This window comes from Amphiura filiformis, chromosome 8 (assembly GCF_039555335.1).
Source record: "Amphiura filiformis chromosome 8, Afil_fr2py, whole genome shotgun sequence".
Lineage (NCBI taxonomy): Eukaryota > Metazoa > Echinodermata > Ophiuroidea > Amphilepidida > Amphiuridae > Amphiura > Amphiura filiformis.
In genome coordinates this window covers 70,087,286-70,107,773 of record NC_092635.1, presented here as the reverse complement: position 1 = coordinate 70,107,773, position 20,488 = coordinate 70,087,286, and the positions used below count along the sequence as shown (strand labels likewise).

General features: G+C 35.4%; 1 protein-coding gene across 1 annotated transcript; it reads left to right on the top strand.

Annotated features, from left to right (window-relative positions):
* Positions 1–3,380: 3,380 nt before the first annotated feature.
* Positions 3,381–13,453, top strand: LOC140159701 (uncharacterized). The gene is made up of 7 exons (XM_072183196.1): positions 3,381–3,532; positions 6,616–6,728; positions 7,516–7,621; positions 10,143–10,231; positions 10,641–10,811; positions 11,754–11,912; positions 13,301–13,453. The coding sequence occupies exons 1-7, from the start codon at positions 3,424–3,426 to the stop codon at positions 13,418–13,420; spliced, it is 867 nt and encodes a 288-aa protein (XP_072039297.1). The 5' UTR covers positions 3,381–3,423; the 3' UTR covers positions 13,421–13,453.
* The last annotated feature ends 7,035 nt before the right edge of the window (positions 13,454–20,488 follow it).

Here is a 20,488-nt window from a genome sequence, read left to right as displayed (position 1 = left end):
GTGTGTGAATTATGATTTTTTTTTGTCTCTCAGCATTACCTAAACGAAAAACTGTCATGCTTATTTTGTGAATAAATTACCATATCATTAGCATAAATATGAGTATCCTGTAACCTGTATTATTGTGGTAATATTAAAAGGGTCACATTTTTGTCAATTATTGTAGAATTGATATAGTATTTTACACACAGCATTGTATAAGGTAGTAATTCTTTATCTATGTCTTTATAAAATGTTTTATATCTTAGTGTATAGGTATTTTTCCATCCTTTTTTGTACTCAGTGGCTTTTGACTTAAAATTTATGTTAAATTTGATAAGATAATTTATTGTCTGTTCTGGATTACTTGAGTGTCTTTATTTTTCCATTTTGTCGCCCTTATCAATATAAATTCATTTAATTGAAGCTTTTAAATTAATTATAGCTATTAGTCACATATCTGCAATAGTTTGTTGGAAATTTAGTAAATGGAGCAGAAATGTGTTTTGATCTCAAAATTGTAACCTTAGAAGAAAAAATCTGCCTTGGTCTATTGGTTTTTTTTTCATTACGTATGCATAGAGTAAATGCGAGACAATCTTTTCAGTTTAGACAGCTACTTTCCAGCAAACAGAAAATGTCAAGTAATGTGAAGATTTTGTAACATTTTAATAACATTTTTGAAAACTTGCTGCAAAACATTCAAACATACTGGTAGTGTTATTTTTAAAACACTAAAAGTGTTGACAAAATATTTTGTAAAAATGTTTGTCACAAAATAATTACAGCAAGATTTTGGCAGCATTATAAAAATGATATTGCAGTATTTTTTCATATAAACATTTCATTTTGACCTTCATATAACCCGACATTTAATGTTATTAGAACGTTCTGACCAAAACATGTTTATAACATGTGTATAACGTTTTAAAATTTTTGTGTTTGCTGGGTTGTTTTAATGTGGTACTATGTTAAGGGATTATTTCAATTGATATTGAAACTATATTTACATTAACCAAGAATAAAAATGTGTGTGAATTAAATTTATCAGGGCTTAGTCCCCCTCCAATAAGCAAAGGAATAGATAATGTACTAATAGTAATATAATATTAAGGAAGTTGGCATAATGTAAGAACTACAAATAGTTATTTTCCAGTAAAATTAGAAATTCCACTACTTAATAGAAAGCACAATTTTATGTTGTTTTGAAGTGAACATTTTAAAGCCATAATGTATGATTTCCATCAAATTTTAATTTTGTTGTTCTTTATTCAAAATCCTGAAATACTAGTAGTATTTAGTAATAACTGTCAGCGAAGGGTTTTCATCCATTTTAAGTCGAAATATCAAAACAAAGTAAAAGAAACCCTACTGACTATTTTGACAATTTAATGTGAAGTTCTTTGGGAGACTGAATGTAAGAATATGACTTTATTCAAAACTTGTCAAAGTTCATACAACTTTGACAATATCAAATTTCAAAATAATTTTGTAACATTGTCAAAATAGAAAAATTAAGTCAAAATTTATCAACAAAACTTAATGTTTGGACAATTTATGGTTAACAGTCTTAATCAAAAAGATTTGAAGAAAGTAAAATAATTTCTCTGTATGTTTAAAATGTTTACTTTTAACCATTCTTGGCACATGCTTTTACACCATTTGTCTTGCTGCATATTTCTGAAAATAAATAAAGTCAATACGAAAAATATGTTTGTATTTATGTTGGTTGGATTTGTCTGATACATACATGTATGTCTTGTTTATGATATGAATTTACATCATATACTGTAAAATTCCATCTACAAGCATATTCGCTGGTGTAGTGCATGTTAGAATATGACCGTTGCTAGGTCAACTGGCTCACGCTTTCATTGATAAAAACCACTGATCGAAATGATCACAAAACAAATTTTTTTTAATGAAAGAGCCAAAAGGCAGACCCTACACACACAAAAATTACAATAGATTGATTTTACAATAATAATAATATGTGTTTGTACAGCCGACTGTATCAGTAATATAGTTGCTCAAATGCCAAATAATAAAAAATACCCTCATTTAGAGGTATTATAATATATGCTTGTAGACAAAATTCTACGGTATTATACATGTATGCACATATCCATTATGGCCATATTGTAACATTTCAATAAAAAAAAATTATATTTCTTTCCATCGAAAGAAAGTTTGTTTTTATACTATTAGATATGTCCCATTTAAATTTGAGCCAAACAACTGAGGTATCGAAAAGAACATGTTTATTTATGAAAGTAGATCGCAATCATATAAAACTCAACAACTTTGACAAAACTTTAGGGGGTCCTCCTCAGCATATGTTACATTATGGCTTACAAAAATAGATATGCATTCCCACTCCAGCGAAGGAGCATTGCGATTTCAATGACCACCACCACAGTGCCAACCCGAGTCAAAAGGTGGATAAAAATCACCCTTTTTAGGAGGATAACAATTTTCGTATCTGGGGGTTATTTTCTTCGGAAGGGGGTCATGAATGTACTGGGGGTCATAAAATATGCCAAATTAGGTCATATTTTTTGTCGTTAGTGTAACCAGGATTTTAGTGTGAGGGGGGAAAAGCTAAATTTTCGTTACTCCCCATTTATCAATTTATTGTCCCATCTTAGACGGTTTACTCTTTGCCATCTCCATTATCTTCGAAAACATTTGGGGGGTTGCACTTACAATCAAACTTTTAACGTGCTGTGCGCGGGGCCGGCTCCAACCACCTTATTTTATTTATTGACCTTTACCAGAGATGTTGCATGTTCTCTGCCATTACAGATAATCTGGTATGTGAAAGGGGGTCAGACAAGTTTTATTTCCCAGTCACTTGACATTTTCATGACCCCCTCCTCCATTCCGAAAAAATTACCCCCCCCCCCTCCCCGGTCTTATATTTTCTTCGGATGTGGGGCACAGTCTCTAAGTACAAAAAGTTGGCGTCATTAAAATTGTGACCCCCCCCCCCCATTTCTGCAAGTAAAATTATGTGACACCAACCACCGATACACCTTGCCCCGTAAACAGGCCAAAATTGTATTGAAGTCCGTCTATCTGAATAAAATAAACACATCTGTGGCATCTTGTGACTTTTAGTCATCAAAATGTATGACCCCCCGCATATTTGTAACCCCTTCCGAAGAAAATTATAGCCCCTTCGCCCCCCCCTTTTTTTTTTTTTTTTTAAACACATGCTGCACAGTGAAATAATGGCAATCAAGTACCAATATCATTCACCATTCGCTTCTGACACCGTCTGGGGCTACAAAGGTCAAAGGTTATGTTTTGATTCGTGTTGGAAATTTTTGCATCGCGTGAATAAATAATGAGAGAAAAAAGCAGTATTCTGCTACTTTTTGCACGAATTTTGGACAAGATTATAAACGAAGTACAGCAAAATAAGTAAATGTATATCATATAATGGGGACTGTAGCTTCGAATTTTCCTGGAGATGACGGGACAATTTTGGCAGACATCATAAAACCAGCAGACGACGAGTGGATACTCAAACATGCAAAGGAATGCAATGGTGAGTAAGCTTAAAAAATGTAATTCATCTGGAGAGCTAGGGCTATCTGATTTGACACAGCTCATACGCAGTACTGGCTGTGTGGTAGTAAAGGCCCAGCACATATGCTGTGAAAGCATCAGAATTACAGGTTTTAATTTAGAGTTTATAGGTTTTCTTTAGTACAAGGAACTTATACGATGTCCTCATTCACAAACTGATACTATCTGTCCATCGTATAAGACTGTTACCGCACGGCAACTGGTTGAAGGAATATTACACAGTCAAGAATAGGCTCCATCATTTTTTTGTTCTGAACCCTCCCAGTCTCCCAAAACATCAAAACATCAAAAGCGTTGCACTTATGCTTACTTAAGACTGTCCTTTTTCATATAACGCAAACAAAGTAGGGCCAACTTGCCTAGAAATGGTCAAATTTTGGCAAGAAATATCTCGGTGTAATCCTATGTAAGTCCCATATCACATCGTTATCGGCGATCGAGGTTTTTTTTCTTTTCTGAAATTTGGTTGGTACCCACCAGCGTCATGCATGTGACGTGACACGGCTAAAATAAGCGACCGGGAATCGGGGATCGTTAAAACGTCAACAAATTTCAAAACATAGAAAGCAGTAAACTTATTGGCGAGCGGTCTGAATTTTGAGCCATAAGTTTACGTGGTGAACTAGGTTTTCTTATACCCTGAGTAAAGATAAACACTTCATGAATCATGACTTGTGCTGAGCATCAAATTGGTCACTTATCGCTCACTGTTCAAAATGTGACATCTACACTAATTACAGTCCCCGAAACTGTCTATTTTTTAGCCGACCGCAATAAGCCCAATCGGCATTGGAAGTTTGCAATGCATTGTGGGACAGTTTTTGCAGTTTTAGGACACTTTGTCCTTTGACCTATCGGGAAAATTGCTGTAATTATTAATAATTTATTTATTATTGTCATAATGTTATCATTAAAAATATTTAAATAATTAATTCATTTAATAATAATGTTTTTAAGTTTGTTTTATTCTAGTAACAAGTTTTAAATTATATTTTGTACGCACAAAACCCGAATTTTCCAGATAGGTCAAAGGGCAAAGTGTCCTAAAAAAACCGGAAGTTACAATAGCGATTTGGCTTATTCCGAAACATTTACTAGTGATAGTTAAAATGCGATCCCCAACCCTTTGGTTACCTTTGGACAAATTTGCAGAAATCTCCGCGGAGTCTCCGTGTCTGAAATTCCCCGGTACAAACATCGAAAATGTCGCATTTCTCAGTCCCGGTGATGATACTATATCCGCATCGCTGTTTTCATACATGAATATATGCATATCTCTTACCCCTGTAAGGTCAAAAACGTGGCGTTGATTTCAACCAATCCGATCCACCGATTGTGACCTTTTCATGAATATTTAATAAGCAGCTTGATACTGACGTCATATCTGAGGTGACAGCACAGAATTCTATATACACAAGAACCGGTCATCCCTATACCGCTGCGTGGCCGCAAAGGTAACCGTCCCGGCTGAAAAATGAATCAAAAAGGTACGGCAAGACTTTTTTCGCATCACGTGCGTCGAAGTTCACTTTCCAATTATGCAATCTGTAGTTAGGATAACGAAAACGACTGGTAAGCAAGTCTACTAAAATACCTCAAAATCTGAAGGAACAAAATGCCGGACCCGTCGCCAGACCCTTTCCAGAACTAATACAGCATATCTAGCCATTATCAACATGGGGTCATCGGTTTGAATATTTTCCTTATATAAAAAACTAACACCTCCGCTATATGGTATTTCATGATATAACATTAATGGAAAGAAAAGTGCAAATGCTTTTCGTGTTTCGAATCGGACGAGTGACAAGCTCTAATGACGTCATGATGTAAACAACGTAATTGTCATTAATAATTAATTAGGTAAATCCAATGGAGGTTAGGTATCCAAAAGTATGCTAATTCGAACTTCGACTAATCAGAATACGACCCTGGTATCCAATTCTATGCAAATGAGTTGAAGGAGGTTACGTGAACACATATACTTATTCTCATCTAGCTTTACTAAAAGATCTTTGGGTGACAGGAGGCATGGCAGCAGATACCATTTTGGTCAACTGAACTCAACTCGTGCGTTCTTTTGGTTGACATAAATTGAACAAAATTTTCAATAACAGGTAATAGTAGGATTTCAATTTTTTATTAATGAAGTTACTTGTAGTTTTGATGAATGACAAAGTTGTTTTTGGAAACTTAGATGTTTGTTTCAACTGATGATATAGGATCACAAGGTGAGTGAATTCGTGAAGAGATTTGCTTGTTTGAGTGATAGTAGGATACGGGATGTTGGCTAGTCCTCTGTGTTTGACCGGCTCCGACGTCTCAATTCACGCGGAATTATTCGTACCTGCTAACCAGACAGCAATACTGCGTATTGCTGTATGGAACCAGACATAGTTTTCTTATTGGGTTTAAATGCATGATTTATGTACGAAAATTGCTTGATTTAAAGCCATAATGTGTGATTTGCTTCACAGCGACGCCATCAATTTTACTCAGATTTCTCCTTTTTGCATAATTATAATGCCCAGTGGTGTAAAATACCAAGTAAAAGACTAAGCCTGGAGTGCTCTAATAACAGTAAAATTTAACTTTTTATATTTACCGGGTCAACCCGGTTTTATTCAGAATTCATCGATCGACTGCAAGCTAACATCTCACATAGATGTCAGCTTGTATGTACACACGTCGAGCGCGATGCTCCGTGCAGTATTATATGTTACGTTCGGCGAGCGTAGTACATGCATTGTAGGCGCTGGAATGAAATCGCAATTTTCTTCGTTTGGCCTCATTTGTTTGGCTCGAAAATAAAAGGGGATAATGTGATCAGTGAAAACAAACATTTAAATAGGAATCTATTCTTTATGCAAATCACACATTATTGCTTTAATGTCTGAGCTAGTTTGCTCTTTTCGTTTGTCTCTGGCAAAGGAACTTGCCAAGAACTGCCATACAAGTGCCATATCGATATTGTCATCCTCGCCTTCATTCTCAAGTCCTATGTATACTATGATCATTTTTTATTGTTTTTTTAAATTTTCACAGTACCAGAAGCTGATGTGAAAGCTCTATGGGTCCAATTTCAAGAACTTGGTTGTAATGAAAATGGTCTTCTTCAAAAAGACTCTGTAACCAATGGTGATGCAATGGCCCTGAAAGTAAGTTAGTTTTTAATATTTAATTTAGCATCCTTATTATTGATGATTTCAAATCTAGATATATTATTATTATCAATTACATTTCATTTACAGTGGTTATGTTTAAATTTGTGTTTCAGGTAAAAGTAGGTTAATGGGACTATGCATCCTGCACATGAACCACAGTTTCACAGTGGGATCTGGTGGCCTAATGGGGCCTAAAAAAATAATGTTTGGTTTCCGGTATCCCGACCGACCGTGTAAAACCCTGCCGACTCAAGTAATTTTATCCAATTTTTGAAAAAATATTTTAAAAATTTAATTTCGGGTACCCGGATAATCTCGGGCGGGTACCCGCAAGCCCGCCCGAAAATGCCAGCCTTAGTTTGTATAGTTATACATGTCGTAGGTTAGGGTGGGTTAGAGGGCTATAATAGTTTGCATCATGGATCAAAAAAAATTTTCAAAATAAAATTTTTTTCCTACCTACCATCCCAGTTTTTTCCAGCAGTGTAACCGGAAACCAAAGATTATTTTTGTTAGGCCTGGTGAGGGCATCCATCTAGTGATAGGAAGACTGTGGGTTTGTCCCTTGCTTTTTTTCAAGTTGGGTTATGTTTACATGTGTTGGTTTTTACACCCCCACCCATACACCGCCACACCCCCACCCCTACAAACCACCCTACCCACACACACAATGTTAGATAGTGAGAATTTATTTACATTTACAAGTATTTTTGCATCTCTTAATAACCTGCTTACTTTTGTGCATGTGTGTAAAATTACATGTTTTTATTTCTTGCATCAGATATTTAAAGAATTTCCAGCAAACATCAATGGTGAAGTGGCATTCCAGACTTTCTGCAATGCATCCAGGTGGTACAAAAATGCAGACACAGAAGCCAGAGTTAGAGGTAAGATTCTTGAAAACCATTTTAATGTACAATTTGGGTCAACTTTCCATTTTTTTTATTCTTTGCCAAAATTTACATAATATGTGACCTGCTACCACGAAATGAGCATAAAATCGGAAGTTGGTAGTTTTCGAGATGCCCTGACTACTGCATTGGTGTTCTTTGTTTCACACGCACAGTCATGTTCAAGCCAGCAGTACATGTATGTCCTTTGTGAATGGGGGCACAATGGGCCATTCACTAATGACAGACCACTGGCTTGTAGAGCTTGTACAGGTGTGCAGCGAACAAAGAATATCAACTCAGTCAGCCAGGATGTCTCAAAAATACCAACTTGCGACTTTTCCCTCATTTTGTGGTAGCAGGTCACATAGTGTTCGTAATTTCCATCAAAGAAGATTTTCTGTCCATTTTATTCAAATGAAAGAAAAACCAGGCCCTTCCATTTGAAATCCATACCCCCCTATGGAAAACATGACCTTAATCTCCTACACAGAGAGTGTAGATTTCAAATGAAATCACCTATTCAGGTAACCCCATTTAAAATTCAAACTCTCTGTGTAGGAGATCAAGGTCATGTCTTCCATGATAGTAAAAATTGAATAGCTCTTCTTCCTATTCAGGTAACCCCATTTAAAATTCAAACTCTCTGTGTAGGTGATTAAGTCATGTCTTCCATGATAGGGAGTGTATGGATTTCAAATTGAATAACCCATCTTGGTCCCAGGGTTCGGTTTTTGCCGGCAAAAACCTGTTTTTGCCGACAAAGTGGCAATAACTGGCAAAAACCTGTTTTTGACAGTTTTTGCCTGCTTTAAACCGGCAAAAATGGCAAAAACTCATTTATAGTCACTCAAATGTTAACAAGTACACAGAAAGCTAATAAACAGTAAACATTCATCTTTTAATGAATCATTCAACTTAATTTTTGTCTCATCAAGTTCTTAAAATGAAAAAAATTTGAATTTGATATGCCACATTTCAGTTAAATAGAAATTAATTTTTTAATTTAATAATTCGTTTTGAGATCAAAAATCGGAACTTTAAATCACTTTTTTGGTTTTTGCCATTTTTGCCGGCAAAAACTGTTTTTGCCAAGCGGTTAAAACCGCGGTTAAAACCACATTTTTTTTCCACCTGCGGCAAAAACCTGTGAACCCATCTTGGTCCCATAACACTTCCTTCACTCACACACAGCGCATAAATGTGTCAAATTCCCATTCCTTGCTCATGGTGCATAAATGCGCTGATGGCACAAGCCAATATGGCTGTCTTGGATATGTGAGAGATGGAAAATGTTATGTTCTACAATAATGCTTTATAAACATTTCAAATGATTATTCCTCATTCCTAATAAACAGTTTTTAAATTCACCTTTAATGCACATAGATTAGTTTCCATGGTAGCCATTTTAGATGAGCAGGGAAGGGATATTAGCAAGGTTGTGCACAGAAAGTGTTTGTTATCTGTGTGAAGCTCTATGGGGATCAATGTCTTAATTAAAAATTGCTCTATTGTACTACGACTTACAAGCACAACAAATGTGGCTTATTCCAGTGGAGGGAATTGAAGTGGATGGGAATGGGTTGAGTTGGGGACAAAATGATTTTCAGAAAGTGGGTATTATTTATATACAATGTTTTCATTTCTACATTAAACAGACAGCAATGAAGTTTGCACAAATATAGGTCTTTTGGTACTTGTAAATTTACCTACATTAACTCCTATTCAACATTTTGTTTGGGGAAAAGTATATTTAAAGAAAAATATGTCTCAAAGAGCAAGTTAGCTGGATATATATTGAACAATGGTATTTTAGAGGAGACTATAAAATGTCATGTTTATTAACATTAGATTTATACATATGAAATAATCACAAAGGCTATAATAAACTGGGCTCAAAAAGAAACTTATAATTTTTCACAAGGTCATATCTTAAAATCCTGTCCATAAAAATAAACCAAAATTGCACACAGGTTTACTTCAATACTCTACTCTAAACACTGGTCAGTAACCAAACAGTTGTCCAACTGACACAACAGCAAAGTGCACTGACATGAAACAGCTTCCTGGACCACATTCACAGCCCAATAATTGGCACCCAACATAGGAAATCTGTGAGTAAGTGGAATAGTGTGGAACAAGACCTGTTTCTCGAAGAAAGTGTGTGAAAGGCAGGAGCAGCCCCGCTCTACACTATTCCACTTACTCTTTGGAAATTATTACATCTGTAAGGATCTTGTACGCATTCTCACAAATTTCTTTTGCTGAGTGCCAATTATTCGCCTGTGAATGTGGTCCAAGAAGCTGTTCTGTGTCAGTGCATTTTGCTGTTGTGTCAGTTGGACAACTGCTTGGTTACTAATATGTGTTTAGAGTAGAGTATTGAAGCAATACTGTGTGTAATTTTGGTTCATTTTTATGGACAGGATTTTAAGATATATATGACCTTGTGCAAAAATATAAGTTTCTTTATGAGCCCAGTTTATAATTTATGTACTATGTGTATGTCTCCCTACAGTTGCCTTTTGTACATTAAACAGTGGACAGCCACTAGATCAAACCATACTCAATGAAATACTTGCTGAAGTGTACCAAGATTCAAGTCAGGTAAGTGATGATCTCAAAGTTTAATCTGAATCTGTAGTTTTCACTCTACTAAGGACAATAAAATGAATAAAGAGAAAATGTGGAATGGGTTATGGAATGATTTGGTCGAGTCACAGTGTACTTAGGATGATCAACCTTTAAAACACATGTTTTGGCTCTTATTTCCAAAAATTGAACAAATTGTAAAATTTGACTTTTATTGCCAATCAGAACTAACTAAAGGATATATGTTTCATTTGGCAAAACAAGATAATATTTTTTTAATTCCAAAAAATGTGTGCTGTATTTTTCTGGAATAGGGAGTAGTTATGTTTATAGGGCTAACATCTTTTGTTCTCAAACAGTAGTGCATTAATGTCAAGATTAACTGTGGGTATATTATCATCCATTTCTTGTTATCAATATTCAGGAAGTAGTTGAAAGACTTGGAAGAGTTTTTATGGAACAGGTAGATACCAAGAAGCAAGGATTTATTGACGAGGACCAATTTGTAAATTGGATCAAAAACATGCCACAAGATATCATAGAAGCTACTATGGATTTCAATCCTACATCTGAATCAGATCAAAAGACAAATGAGGTGAGAAATGGAAGGGTAGCCCCTATCTGCTATAGCTGCCCTATAGATATTTAACAATTTATGCATCCTATATTGTACACATCCCAAAATATGGCACTTGGCAGCTATTGCATATGGGGGTCTTCTTACACTAACCCCTCAAAATATTCTTGTACATGTTTAACTTTCTTTAGAGTGGATATGCACACAAAAAACTTGTACAGCCTTATCAGCCATACATGAAAATGTCTTAATCTAACCAACCTAACTTGTACTTATGAAAATATTGTTGTGTGAATGTGTTAATACAACGTTGGAATTGTTTTCTGATGTATTGAGATTTTCTTATAAAAGCGAGAAAAGAGGGGCCCAAGGATTGCTCCTTGTCTATGGGCAGGGTAATGACCTTATAAGCAAAGCAAATGGTGAAATTTTATTTGTTCAGGAATTTTGACAAAAAGTTGCTTTGAATTAAAGGTTCTATCAGTTATCCCAGCAAAAGAAAAATTACAATTTGTAGGATTGGTTACAAGTGAAGGATAAGTCAATAAATTGTCATTCTGTATTTTTTTTTTATTTAGAAAATGTCAGTTGTAATAAAAATGAAGCTTCATTGTCTGTATCAGTGCACTTCAAAGGTCCGTACATGGACAAACTCCACAAACATTGACCAGAATGTGACATTAAACTACCTTTATTATGGCATTCTTGGCCTTCACATGGGTACATATAAGGTATATTGGTGATAGTGATCGATAAGCAAAAGTGATGCATGCTGGGAAGGAAAAGGGCTCAAATTCATGAATTTGGTTGATGAATTCAATAGCTTTTGAGCCCTTTTCATTCCCAGCATTCACCATGTTTGCCAATCGATGGCTAATACCTTCCGGGATTAACTTATCAGCACACCCATTCTCTTTACAAAAACTAAAGGAAAAAAACACGCTTATCTTCCCAATATAGGAATCGACTTCAGATGTCACTGTTACCGATAACCAGCTTCAAGTTATTGCCAATGAGGCAAGCCAGCAAGACTGGGCTCTGTTAGCCAATAAGCTAGGATTCACACTGGAGGATGTTGCAGAAGTTAGCAAGAAATTTCCTGATAAACCTCAAGATCAGGTAGGACTAATATGATCCTTAGCTTTGCTTCAGCTGTGTATGTTGGGCTTATTTCCCCATGAATGTGGAAAATGAAAGCAAAAAATGTTTCAACCAACTCAAACATCATTCTTTATGCAACTATTTAATTGCAGTGCATTTATTTCTATGTGTGTTTATATGTTACTTACTTTATAATTAATTTACTATTTATCAGGGTATTTATCAGGTAAATAAGGATAATTTACTAGGTGGGCAATTTAATTTATTTTTGCCCTCAAATTTTGGAAAATAATTTACTGGGTGGGCTGGGCAGCGATAATTAATGGTATCCAGGCATTTGGATTTTCGAAAATGTAGACCTGGTTTTGCGTGGAAGTTATCTTTGATGTAAAAAGTCAACTTAAGCCTCCCCCTAAATGCATCTTATTAACATATTCATGTTGCAACTTTCAAGAAAAATTGTATGTTTGTATTATATTTTGCATTTGACATTTAAAAACCTTACACTAATTATCACTCATCATTACTCCTAGGTAGGGAAAAAGCAGTAAAGTTAGATGGGAAGGGTATTGTTTTTATTTGGTATTACATGGAAATAATGTTTTGACATTTCCTCTGTAACTTCTTGTCACAGACACACATCACTCACAGATTAAAGAAATATAAATTTAATTATACCTGTTTTGGACGAGTGGCATTTTCTAAAATGTATTGAAATTATTTGATAAAAAAATGTGAATATGTGTTAAAAACATGAACAAAACTATATTTCTAAAATTTATAAAAAAATTATAGCCAAACCAGTATTTGAGCAGGTTTTTACTATTAATTTCAATGTTTACAAGTATTTCCCAGTAATAACTTTTCCTTCTCATGGCTGAATTCCTTCTTTTATTAAGTCAAAATATCCACACTTTTAATCATCTTCAGCCCATTTTGGGGACTTTTTATCCAAATTTACACATTATTACAGGCGTTTTTTCACAAAGTTTCAGGGTGTTTGAGTGGCCCATTCGCCCACCCAGTTTAGTGAACTTGTTATTTACCTCCCTGCTATTTATTCTTCGTTCAATTTATAAATGGCAAGAATCATAACATCATGGATTGATATATATTGGCTTCCACACACTATGGCGGGAGGTTTAGATGGTATATTTAGACATTTAACAGAATTTAGTTGTACATGTGCAATGAAGAGGGGGCAGTTGTGTCTCTATCTGTAGGAGCACTTATTAGAGGAGGGTCACTAATTAGGTCTAATACGGTACTTGTACCCAACAATGTAGGGCTGCCAGTATGTCAGAACTATCATTTAATGTTAATCAATGAAGTTATATTCTTTTGAAATGTGCAGTATTTCCTGTTCCCATTTTCAAAAATGTTATAAACCAATTGATCATTTTCAGTTGCATGATATCCTAAAGCAGTGGCAGAAAGCAGAAGCTGAGAGTGCAACCATGTCTGCTCTTGAAGACATTCTCAGAGATGCTGGAATGACCAAAGTGATAGAAAAACTGAAGGTATAGATACACTGCTACAACTGAAGAGGTATTTTGAAGACTGTATTCAACTTAATTTATAACTTTATAAGTAATTTGTTGTGCAATATTTTGATTAGGTTCCCTCAACTTCTATCACACAGGGGTCAACTGAGCAATTTGGTAGTAGTGACCCCCCTCCCTCCCCCACCCCCAGTTTGAACCAGCAGGGGTGGCACTCACTGAAAATGGGTGATGGGGATGTGTGGCCACATTGACCCTTTTTTCACAAGTCAACAACCCTGTTTTTGTTTTCTGTCACCCAATTGACCCCTTTTACTTTCTAAATATGCATTTTAGATAAGCTAACACAAGCCTCCTTTCATCTCTAAAATGACCAATTTTTTTTCAGAAACCTTTCAAAATTTTACTCAATTTAGACTCCTTTTTCAACTTTTGGTTTAAAAAATGTACCACATTTTCAGTCTCATCGAATGACCCAATTTTAAGGGCTTTTTACCAATTGACCCCTTTTTAGATGTCAAATCTCTCACCAAAAACTTATTCTTTGGTTTACCTCAAGTTTGGTTGTGACATAAATGTTTTTTTGTGGTTGTGCTGCAAGTGTGCCTACAAACAGGCCTTGTAGGAGTGTGTGTGTATACTAGGTGCGATTGCGCATGATTCAATACTGCCACCAGCAAAATACACACCTACGTCACTACCAAACTTGAGGCGAACCAGTATATAGTTTTGAATTGCTGTCTGCCCTCCTCTCCCCCTTTACTTCAAAAGTATGTACACCCCCACAAGGAAGATGGTACGACAGGGACTGCCTTTTTAGGAGAACTGCTCTCCTTAAATCCAATATAGGAGAGTGATTTTTAGCTCTCCTTAGTTGACCATTCTCTTCTTACATTTTATTGTAAATGCTCTAAACAGCTCTCCTTGAAGACTCCAGAAGAGCTGTTTAATGCTCTCCTGCAAATTCCAAAAGACAGTCCCTGGTACGACTCAAAACTTAGTTATTGTAAATGGGGAGAACTGATGATTTTTTTTAAATGGTGCAGTTTGATGGATACTTCTTGCAAGTCCATTGACTAGATTTTTCCCAACGACTGCCAGTTAAGAAAGCTGGATTTGGTGCAGGTTTTAGAGAACTTTAATTAATTCTATAGGTGACCCTGGAATGACGTCACAAGCCGTTGACCTCCGTTGACAACAAATCCGACTCAAGAAGTCAAATTTGTAGTTTTCTGTGGTTTGTCCTTTTTCAAATCGGCCAAAATACTACCATTTCTATAACTTCTCAACATGGGGCCAACAACAAAAATAAAGACGCTCCTCTTCATGTTCATGTGTGTTCAGCTTCACATAAAATGCAATTTTCGCCAAGTATTTTACCTTTATTTTACCAAAATCGGCACAGAAATTTGCTTGATTCGAGGTCAAAACAGAATAAACAATCTGAGCCAGCTCTGCTACAAGTCTTCAAGTAGTCGCTCTGATCCATGATCTATTGTGGGCTGAAAAGCGTAAGTATAGCGAGTGTAGTGTTGTGTAAAATACCCGGGGTAAAATAAGTATCCCGATGGCCGGGGTCACCTATTGCTCCAAACTATAGCATGTATTCAATAACCATTCCATAGCCATGCCAAATGAATCGAAATGGGCTATTCCTGTTGATATCCATACACCCCATGGAAGTCATGACCCAAGTTTCCCACACATGAGGTGTAGATTTCAAATGCAGCCACCCATTCAGATAACCCCATTTGAAATTCACACTCCCTGTGTGGAAGTTTAAAGTCATAACTTCCATAGAGGGTGCATGGATTTCAACTGGGATAGCCTGGTACACTCTGTTTAAGTATTAAATGATTTTTTAAAAGAATGTGTAATGTCAAGTTATGAATTGTGTTCAAATATACTTCGCACAATGTAACCTATTAAACCCAATCTGAAATATTTTAATGATCAAAAATTGTAATGCTACTTCATGCAAAAGCCCAGTACTACTATTACATTTACAATGCAAGAGACTGATAGCAAACGAGCAAAGTGTTACTAAAATGTGACACAATCTGGTCCATGGAGACCAAAGGTGGCAAATTTGAAATTGAAATAGAGGCAGAAATGTGGAGTAAAAAAACCCAATAAAATACATAAGAAAGTAAACATCACATTTTTTTACAGGGGTGTCTATTCTTCCAGATAATTGAAATTATTCCCTCACCTTAACTGCGCTGTGTCACATCCGTCCCCAGATTCTTCCCCAACAGATCCAAAAAAATGGACCCAAAAGGGAAAATTTTAGGTTAGTTGCTATCTACATGTACTTTTCCTTAATTTCTTGTTCGCTCCTTTCCTGACTGAATATAGGTGCGTTGTCGGACCCAGAAACTACTTTATACAACTGGTAGGCTAAGTTGTGAGTTGTTCTTCCCCTAAAAACATCAAATTCTTTCCTAGATGGTACAGTCTGCATGGACACTGAACCATTGCATCTAAGGACTAATGGTTCAAAGGGAAGACAGGCTGGCAAACACCTCTAGGCTCTTTATTATTTTCAGAGCTAGCTGTGATTTATTATTTACAGGGGTGTGAAGAGTTCAGCTTTTTGTTTTGATTTTCAGATCTTGCTCTGTACAAAAGTATAGGATCTTCCCAAATTGCAGCTTTTTGCTAGGTGTTTTTAGCTTTTTGCTAACTGTTTTCAGCATTTTCAGCTCTTTTAATTATGTGGTGACTCACATGCCCCTGATTTATAAAGCCTTAGAATTACAATTCTTCTGTCAGAGTTCGGAGATTGCAACTGAACTATTGCATCTATGCCTAGGGAAGGACAATCAAGGATTTGGATCTGAAGCTGAGGTTTAAAAGGGAAGATAAACTTGGACAATAGAGCTGTGAACTAATTGATGGTTCTATATATTTATTTTATTTTTTATTTTATTTGTCTTCCCTTAGAATCCCAAATGCTTCCCTAGATAGGCAGATGTCCAAACTAAAAAGAAAATGTATTTGGTATGCAACGCAGAGCTCCCTTAATCTTTGTGTGCATTATTACCTTTATTTTGACTACTAGTCACTATTGCCCAGGCAGGGAAGAATTTCCAACTTTTCCCTGTTTTATGCTAAAGTCCATGGTTTCCCTCAAAATAATTATTTTTGGAATGGGAATGGGTAAAAGCCAAGGGACCACTACATGTATGCTAATGCTATGTATCCATTATAATTCTTCCCTAAATGACACTTGATGAGTTTGCCTACCATGTAGAGCAGTCACTGCCAGCCAGTGACCATCTATTTCATTCCAAAAATAGCCATAAAACATAATAATATATCGTTATGAATTCGGCAGACGGCCGAATCCGGATTCGGCTTTTAGTAAATTCATTTTTGGCATGCATTACTTTTGAATTAGAGAACAAGGGATCAATGCTTTACCTATAGAGGGCGGCATATCGATTTTTTAACGGTTATCGTCTTTGACCGTACTGTGAGTCACCGTTAGCTAACCCTGTATGCCGCCCTCTTTTGAATACTTATCATCTGGTCTCCGTTAAAAAATTGACATGCTGCCCTCTATCATGTATAGCATTGATCCCTTATTCTCAAATTCAAAAGTAATGAATGCGTAAAATGAATTTACCAAAAGCCGAATCCGGATTCGGCCGTCTGCCGAATTCATAACGATATGTTCCAGTTATACATTTTCTTCCCAAATTAGTTTATTTTATTTTTAATCTTCCTTGAATCCTGTTGACTTTCTTCTGTTTTTCCCCTCTCTTTTTTTTCTTTTTCAAAATGCAAAATTCTTCCCCAAAGGGGTAAAATTATTCCCTCCCCTTTGGGGGCGATTAATGGAAGAATAGACGCCCCTGCATCACAAAACTTCATTACTTTAAAACCCTTTGGTGTTTTCAGTATAACTCAATTTTCAAAAATGTCTCCATTGATCTAGATCGTGTCACAAATATGAAGTTTTTATTGTTTAAAAGGTGCTTAATATTTGGTGGAATATCATCAGAAAAATTATTTATTTTTATTTATCTTTATATATTTCAAACGAGTAGAACAGGCTTTTAGCACTTCTTTGAATTACGGCTTTAAAGCACTCCAAAATCATTTGGAATTAGGGTAGCAATTTTTTGTGTGCAATAAAGACAAAAGCAACATTTGACCAATTTTCAAAATTTGGTGGAAGACAATCAAACAACCTTTATTTTATGGCCAGAGATTGTGTTGTAGTGCAATATTTAATATTTAGTTTTGTGTGTGTATCATAACTTGCTTGAGCTCATTAGGCAGATGCGCCGTTTTAGCGTTAGCTTTGGATATTTAATTTTCTTTATTTTTCAACCGGGTAAGTCGGGTGGAAATTAAAGAAAATAATTTAATGTTAAATACCGCGCCTCAGCCTAATGCTGGTATAGTTTTAATAGTATCTGTATTTTGTTGAACTTTATTATAATATATGTTTGTACAGTAATGTATTTAATTTTTGATACTTTGTATTTTGCAAGTCCCTCTGATGGTCAAACTAAAAAAAAATGGTGTACTTGTTTTGTTACCCCATGCTAAAGACGTATTTATATAATATATAAATTTTAAAAAAGATGACAAAATGTCACAGATTGTTTTGCAAACATTTTCTCAGACCTATGCCAATCTTACTACCTAGTCGTACCAAAAATATTATTAAGATTTAGGATTAAAGTGAGATTCAGTCCTGGAATAAGTATTGAGTCTGTTACTTTTTAAGTAAAACTAGCAAAAAGACATCAAAACATACAGAACTTCAAAATTGTGTTTATTTTATTTTGCTTTTTTAAAACCACATACTCTACCATGTCGCATTAAACTAGTAATAAAATATTGTATGCATATAGGTGCCCCAAAAAGCACTGGTAATGTATAACTGGTAATAACACAGAGTGCTAGTAACTTCTGTAATCCTCATGACATCTTTAGATATAATAATCTTAAAGGAGTGTTTTGTGATCCTAGCATCCTCTTTTTATGACATTTTTCAGTACATATCCACGAAAAAAGCCTATTCCCAAAATTTCAGTTGATTCCGATTTTTGCGTTTGCGAGTTATGCATGATTATGTGTATTACACTGCTCCATAGACAATGCGTTGTAATTTTGTTCTGGTGCACCAGAACGAAATTCAAATTTCACGATATCTATGCAAAACAAATTAATCTGCAAGAAATATTTTGTACATAAACATAACGTAGCCAGAGATTTCCAGTGATATAAAAATCTCAACTTTTTTTGAGAAAAGTGGGGGATGAGGCTGTGGATCATGAAATGCCCCTTTAACATTAAATAAATTATATTTTGCATTAAATTTGTATAATAATATTATTATTACTTACTATTAAGCTTTTAAGTGTACAATTGGCATGTACACTGTAGGCCTACATGCCAATTAAACAACTTCTAGGAATTACAATTACCAGTGCAAGATATACCTTATGCCCATTTAAAACTACATGTAGCACATGTGCACTTGCAGCGTATGACAACAATATATCTCAGTAATATATCTCAGTATGATGTAGCCTATATATTCAGTTGGCAACAAAGTCTCTTTGAAATATTTCATGTACATTGCAAAATGAAAACCTCAGCAAAGAACTGAGAACCAAAAAGGGAGTGAAAGTCTGTGACAAAACATTATGACAGCATCACATGATTTAATATACATTCTGTATCATGATCAAGGAGAATGAGTCACATGTTGACCCTGGTCGAAAATGAGTTCTATGTATGTATCTACAGAGGACATTTAGAGCTTTCAGAAACTGAAAACCCCATGTGGACTATGAATCGCTTAAAACAATATAAAACAAAAGAAGTTGAAAATTTCTTTGCCAATATCTCAAAATCAATATTAGCGTTTTTCGACTCATTTCCCTTGATCGTGTCACATATTGTTACTGCACAGCTCAATATTGAATGTGTATCATTTATTTTTCCATCTAACGGAAGATGATTCTAAAAGCAGTCATTAGTTTATTCAGTATGAAAAAACATTTCACAGAGCTTTGACTGTCTATATTCATGAGGTGCTAGAAACAAAATGATTTAGGGACGAAATCAAAACTCGACCGGCAGTCAACCGCCTGTTCCGGGCGTTTCCGTCCGGTTACTATTGTTCTAAACAATGGGAACCGGACAGAACCGGCAGCTAACCGCCTGTCGAGTTTTAATTTCATTCCTTAGATTGTTATGCTCCAAAATAATGTAAGTCATGAGAACTTTGTTAAATTTTACTTTCTTGATATGCTTTAAAGTTATGAAAGACTGCTTTTCCAAAACAAGCTTAGTCTACCAGCAATATTGGGCTATTCCATATGAAATCCATACACCCCCTCTGGAAGACATGACTTTACTTTTCCACACAGGGAGTGTGAATTTTAAATGGAGTTACCTGAATGGGTGATTCCATTTGAAATCTGCACCCCCTGTGTAGGAGATTAAGGTCATGTCTTCCATAGGGTGTATGTATTTCAATGGGAATAGCCCAGATAATTATGTACTATGTGGATCTGATTGTTGTTTTATACTCTTGCCTCATGGAGTATAGTAGTGGCATAGTGGCATTGATAGGCAAAAACTGCTGGTTATCTGAGCCAAGATTGGAAAGTGGTCTTCATTTGTTCTCGGTTATATGAACAATAATTTTGATTGCCTTTTAAGGGGGTACTACACCCCTGTGGTCAATTTGTGACTATTTTTGCATTTTTCTCAACAAATAATAACACACTGGTAACAAAAGTTATGTATATTATTGGGGCAAGGAATCCAATTACTACACTGAAATTTCAGTGACTCAAGACAAGCGGTTCAGTATATATGACAGGAAATGAGGTACATCCTAGCGGTACCTTATTTTCTATCATAAATAACGAACCGCTTGTCTTGGGTCACTGAAATTCCAGTGTAGTAATTGGATTCCTTGCCCCAATAATATACATAACTTTTGTTACCCCTGTGTTATTAGTTTTTGAGAAAATACAAAAATAGACACACATTTATCGAGGGGTGTAGTACCCCCTTAACCATCAGTATTCTTTGTTTAGTACTTGCAATATTTAT